At 43.2% G+C, this 6,224-nt stretch overlaps 1 protein-coding gene across 1 annotated transcript; it reads right to left on the bottom strand.

The window, feature by feature from the left end:
* Positions 1–477: 477 nt before the first annotated feature.
* Positions 478–5,773, bottom strand: sult3st1 (sulfotransferase family 3, cytosolic sulfotransferase 1). Its single transcript, XM_020503550.2, has 6 exons — positions 5,479–5,773; positions 2,422–2,624; positions 2,207–2,333; positions 1,645–1,739; positions 1,155–1,329; positions 478–895 (listed from the first exon to the last, which is right to left on the bottom strand). Exons 1-6 carry the CDS (start codon positions 5,618–5,620, stop codon positions 765–767), a joined length of 873 nt encoding a protein of 290 aa, XP_020359139.1. The 5' UTR covers positions 5,621–5,773; the 3' UTR covers positions 478–764.
* Between the last annotated feature and the right edge of the window lie 451 nt (positions 5,774–6,224).

Below are 6,224 nucleotides of genomic sequence, written 5' to 3'. Positions count from 1 at the left end.
CCGAAGTTCAAAACACAAAAAAAAACGTCTGTTGTCCCGGATTCTTTTGAATCTCACTGCAATCTGTTCTTCAGAAATACAATGAATCAAAAATAAGACCATTCCTGGTCACTCTGACAACACTCCACTTTTCCAAGCGCATACTTCACTATTTTCGACACCTCAAATGAGTTTCCCACATATGCATCTTTACAACAACAACAAAAACGGCATCCCAAAAAGATCCCAAAAAGAAGCGATTCATTTACACGATTCGTTTCCTCCAGTCCAGTTTTAGACTTTTGCCATTTTGTTCCTGTTTTCGATACGAATGTTGTCCACTCAGAACATTTGTCTAATTTACTCGACCTACTGCTTGGTTCCAACATTCACTTCCTCCATCTTCCCCACCCTACGGGCTCAGCTATACTGTCAGCGAGCGTTCTTTTTTTTTACATCAAAATAAAAATAAATATGAATTCAAATAAAAGATCTGAGTCTGACAGTATTGTTTCATTTAATTCCTCATCAAGGAGTGATCATTATTAGAATACACAAAAATAATGGTTCTGGAATTGTCCAAGTTTTGGTACATTCAACAGATAATTGACATGAATGTCGTTAGCAGAGTGTCCACTGGGAGGTTTGTGTCGGCAGAGCTGCAGGCTCCTCCCTTCCGTCACTGTAGACTTGCATTGCCATCCTTCCAAGGCTGGACTCATCACTGAGCTGTTGGAACTCCTGAACGTGAGGAGGTAGAGGAAGCCAGGGAGCGAAGGCTCCCATCACTCTGATTGTTGAGCCATGTCCCAGACGAACTTCAGAGTCCGGATGTCCTTCATCCGTTCCTCAAAGACCTGGTCAAACATCTCACTCTGGGCCACTGTGAACATGTTCTTCCACTCCCCGATTTTACCTGCCACAGCACAACCAACACGTCATTATTCAGAGTAAAAACATTATAAAATGGTTTATACGCAGTTTATTTATAAACAGTCCCCCCCCCCTCCCCCTCCCTAATCTCAGGCCCATATTCATGAAGCGTCTCAGAGTAGGAGCGCTGATCTGGAATCAGGCCACCGTGTCCATGTGATCTTATTCATTATGATCTGAAAGGCACAACTGATCCTAGATCAGCACTGTTATAGAGACGCTGTGTGAATACAGTGCCTGACCTTTGCGTAGGAACTTCCCCTTTTTGAGAATGTCTTCTGGTATGAACTCATAGTTGGCCTTGCGGTCGTTTTTCATGTTTTTGAACGTGGCTTTTTCGACTATCTTGTTGATGTCTTCTTCCGTCAGGTCCCTCTCCAGGAAATGGCAGATCTTCATCACGGCTGTCTTCAGATCCTGAGAAAGGAGAAGCATGTCCATTTAAAGATGGAACCCTGTGCCTGGGGTTGGTCAAGTGGTGAAGGCCACTGCCCTTCGGCACATTAACAATCCCCTGCCTGTGTGGGATCACATGTCAGTCCCACAGAACTTCTACACACTATGTCCTCTGTCTGTTTGTCTCCTTCTTCATTTCCATGTCCATCCTTGTTAATAAAATCGGAAAATTAGGTTGAAATATTGAGGGATAAGTAAAGTCAGGCTGGTTGGTTGTCTCTAGCTAGCTATCCAGGTCAGAGGTCATGGGTGTCAGATGAGTCTGTAATATCTTACCATGATCATGTCCTCATAGGTCAGAAACAGGATGTTGTACTGGTCTCTCTTACTGTGCCACTCTCTGATGTGGTCGAACCAGGACGAAGCACCAACTATAGGTCAGTAACAGGATCATAACAGGTCACCAAGGTCAATACAGTATTCATGGATTGGTCAAAAGTAGTGTAACTGTGAAAAAGGGGTGATATTTTTTTCTTTATTTAACCAGGCAAGTCAGTTAAGAACAAATTCTTATTTACAATGACGGCCTAGGAACAGTGGGTTAACTGCCTGTTCAGGGGCAGAACGACAGATTTGTACCTTGTCAGCTCGGGGGTTTGAACTTGCAACCTTCCGGTTACTAGTCCAACGCTCTAACCACTAGGCTACCCTGCCACCCCATATTTAGGACACAGGCTGTCGGGGTCATAACAGGCTGTTGTGTGTCCCACATGGAATCCTATTCCCTATTTGACCAGAGCCCTATTGGCCATGGGGAAAATTAGTTCACTATGTAGGGAATAGGGTATTCATTTGGGACACAACCAATGGCGTTATATGAATGATGTCTTTACTCTACCATTCCCTGCTAACCACTGGTCCAGAAAGTCCTCGAAACTCTTTGGGGTCTCAAACATGGCCCAGTTAACACACCAGTGATAGTAGGAAGTCACGTTGTCCTTTGGATTCCGCATCACATAGATCATCTGAGAATAAGAGAGATATTTACAGCCCTACGGGCCTCCGTGTAGGGTACCTCCATTAACATTCTCATTCTACCCTCCTTGTGCCTACCTTTGACTTCTTGTCCCTCAGGCCTGGGGGCATGAGTACAGGGGTGAGGTGGGAGGCGAATAACCGCGGGTTAGGGCGTAAGGAATAGTCAGGGCGTTTGTCAATATACTCCAGCCATGGCATCATCTCCAAGTTGTTGGGATAGATATCACCCATCTCTGACTCACAGATAGAAGTGATGATCTGCTGTGCCCAGATGGTTCCTGCAGGTTAGGAAAGGTGTCAGTCATAAAGCTCTCGGGGCCGACTCGGTGGAAAGGGGATTCGAAAAAACAACAAAGTGGTCACCCTGCCAGAGCTGAAAGGGCTGGAGTAAAACAAACGCTAAGACAGTTGAACTATTTCCTCATGAGAAACGTTTAAGTTATATATAAAAGTAGCAGTCAAAAGTTTGAACACACCAACTCATTTAAGGGTTCAAATCAAATCAAATCAAATCTTCGTGCTTCTACACCTGCATTGCTTGCTGTTTGGGGTTTTAGGCTGGGTTTCTGTACAGCACTTTGAGATATCAGCTGATGTACGAAGGGCTATATAAATAAATTTGATTTGATTTAAGAGTTCTTCTTTATTTGCATATTCATGTAGTAACCATATATTTTAGATTCTTCAAAGTAGCTACCCTTTACCTTGACAGCTTTGCACACTCTTGGCATTCCCTCAACCAGCTTCATGAGGAATGCTTTTACAACAGTCTTGAAGGAGTTCCCACATATGCTGAGCACTTGTTGGCTGCTTTTCCTTCACTCTGCGGTCCAACTCATCCCAAACCATCTCACTTGGGTTGAGATCGAGTGATTGCGAAGGCCAGGTTATCTGATGTAGCACTTCATCACTCTCTTTGCTCAAATAAACAATACACAGCCTGGAGGTATGTTTTGGGTAATTTTTCTGTTGAAAACTAAAGATAGTCCCCCTAAGCGTAAACCAGATGGGATGACGTATTGCTGCAGAATGCTGTGGTACCCATGCTGGTTAAGTGTGTCTTGAAATGTAAATAATTCACTGACAGTGCCAACAGCAAATCACCCACACACCATCACACCTCCTCCTCCATGCTTCACGGTGGGAATCACACATGCGGAGATAATCCGTTCACCTACTCTGCGTCTCACAAAGACACGGCGGTTGGAACCAACAATCTCAAATTTAGACTCAGACCAAAGGACAGATTTCCACCGGTCTAATGTCCATTGCTCGTGTTTCTTGGCCCAAGCAAGTCTCTTCTTATTCTTGGTGTCCTTTAGTAGTGGTTTCTTTGCAGCAATTCGACCATGAAAAGGAAAAGGCTGCTGAAGTTCTATCAACACATCAACTGTAGTACTCACGCTGCTAAAACACTCAACCACTGCTACTCCAACTTCTGGGATGCAAAAAGCCCCCCCCCCCCCCCCCCCGGATTCCTGTCGGCAAATCTGACCACGACTCCAACAGGAATCACCCGTGCTAAGGACTATTCAACGCTGGTCTGACCAATCGGAATCCACGCTTCAAGATTGTTTTGATCAAGCGGACTGGGAAATGTTCCGGGTAGCTTTCGAGAATAGTATTGACGAATATAATGATACGGTGACTGAGTTTATCAGGAAGTGTATAGGAGATGTTGTACCCACTGTGACTATTAAAACCTACCCAAACCAGAAAGCTGTGGATAGATGGCAGCATTCACGCAAAACTGAAAGCGCGAACCACCGCATTCAATCACGGCAAGTTGACTGGGAATATGGCAGAATACAAACAGTGTAGTTATTCCCTCCGCAAGGCAATCAAACAGGCAAAACCTCAGTATAGAGACAAAATGGAGTCGCAATTCAATGGCTCAGACGCCGTTGTGTCAGGGTCTCAGATGCCGTATGTGTCAGGGTCTACAGACAATCACGAGAGCCAGTTTCATCATAACGCTTGATTGTTTTTGCGACTGCACTTGAAGAAACTTTCAAAGTTCTTGACATTTTCCAAATTGACTGACCTTCATGTCTTAAAGTAATGATGGACTGTCGTTTCTCTTTGCTTATTTGAGCTGTTCTTGACATAATATGGACTTGGTCTTTTACCAAATAGGGCTACCTTCTGTATACCACCCCTACCTTGTCACAACACAACTGATTGGCTCAAACGCATTAAGAAGGAAAGATTCCACAAATGAACTTTTAACAAGGCACACCTGTTAATTGAAATGCATTCCAGGTGACAACCTCATGAAGCTGGTTGAGAGAATGTCAATAGTGTGTACAGCTGTCATCAAGGCAAAGGGTGGATACTTTGAAGAATCTTAAATATAAAATATAATTTGATTTGTTTTACATTTTTTTGGTTACTACATGATTCCATATGTGTTATTTCATAGTTTGGATGTCTTCACTGTTATTGTAAAATGTAGAAAATAGTAAAAAATTAAGAAAAACCCAGGAATGAGTAGGTGTGTCCAAACTTTTAATTTTGGTAATTTTGCAGTGGTCTCTTCATTTTTTTCCAGAGCTGTATATATTTACTTGAACTTTTTATCCCCAATTGGTAGTTAGTCTTGTCCCATCGCTGCAACTCCCGTGCGGACTCGGGAGAGGTGAAGGTCCAGAACCGTGGGTCCTCCTAAAAGCGACCCTGCCAGCCGCACTGCTTCTTGACACACTGCTCGCTTTACCCGGAAGCCAGCCGTACCAATATGTCGGAGGAAACACTAGAGCGCGATAGGACAAGGACATCACGGCCGGGTAAACCCTGCCCTAACAGGCGATACAGATCGAACCCTGTAATGACGCCTCGAGCACTGCAGTGCCCAGACCGCTGCGCAACTTTTGGATATAAGTTATATTTTTCAATAATCAATGGATATAATTAATTTTTAAATCCCAAAATGGATGTTCCAATCCCGGATTTCCCTTTAACTTTCTAAAATACTGTTTTTATGCTCTCTACTTATAACGGTTTCTCAACCTCACTGATTACCTAAACAGAGCCGAGATCGCAACCTTTTTCATGGCTAGTACCCCCATGTATGATAAGTGTTTCTAGACCATCTCAAAAGCTGTTTTTCCATCCAGCAGATTTGTCACTCACCCGATTTAGGGTAAGTGACCAGAAAGATGTCACTGTCCCGGATCTCAAAGCTCTGCAGGGAGTCAATGTGCTCAGTGTTGACCAAATCCTTCGCAAAAACATAGTCCTTGTACTTGACCAGGTCATCGGTGAGCTTCTCCATAATAATGGTAGTTTCGTATAAATATTAGTATCCACAGTGGATATGAATAGCTATGCTACAAAGAACCAAATGAAGTTGGAATTACAGCACGATTAGACTTTGTAATGTGTGGTAAGGTTCGCGGAGTTATTACGAGTAAGATTCACTGATGTTGCAATAATGTACACTCCCGAGTCGTCATTCTAACGCTACGACATACAGTGGTCGGTAAGTATTCAGACCGCTTGACTCTTTCCACATTTTGTTACATTACAGCCTTATTCTACAATGGATTAAATCGTCCCTCCCCTAATCAATCTACACACAATACCCCATAATGACAAAGCAAAAACAGATTTTTAGACATTTTTTGCAAATGTATTACAAAAAAACAAAAAAACAATTTGAAATATCACATAAGTATTCAGACCCTATATTCAATACTTTGTTGAAGCACCTTTGGCAGCGATTACAGCATCGAGTCTTCTTGGGTATGGGTATACAAGCTTGGCACACCTGTAATTTGGGGAGTTTCTCCCATTCTTCTCTGCAGATCCTCTCAAGTGTTGATTGGTGGAGTGCTGCAGAGACCCTTGTGTTAAACTAGTGGATACACCCTTGTGTT

The sequence above is a fragment of the Oncorhynchus kisutch genome, linkage group LG15, assembly GCF_002021735.2.
Source record: "Oncorhynchus kisutch isolate 150728-3 linkage group LG15, Okis_V2, whole genome shotgun sequence".
Classification (NCBI taxonomy): Eukaryota; Metazoa; Chordata; class Actinopteri; order Salmoniformes; family Salmonidae; genus Oncorhynchus; species Oncorhynchus kisutch.
This window is presented reverse-complemented; position numbering and strand designations above follow the sequence as displayed.

Excerpts from the sequence above, each read along its gene's own strand:
- sult3st1 (XM_020503550.2), bottom strand. The coding sequence starts at position 5,620 with ATGGAGAAGCTCACCGATGACCTGGTCAAGTACAAGGACTATGTTTTT. Across the intron at positions 2,625-5,478 it reads GGTCACTTACCCTAAATCGG|GAACCATCTGGGCACAGCAG; the intron begins GTGAGTGACAAA and ends CCTAACCTGCAG. Across the intron at positions 2,334-2,421 it reads TGAGGGACAAGAAGTCAAAG|ATGATCTATGTGATGCGGAA; the intron begins GTAGGCACAAGG and ends TCTTATTCTCAG.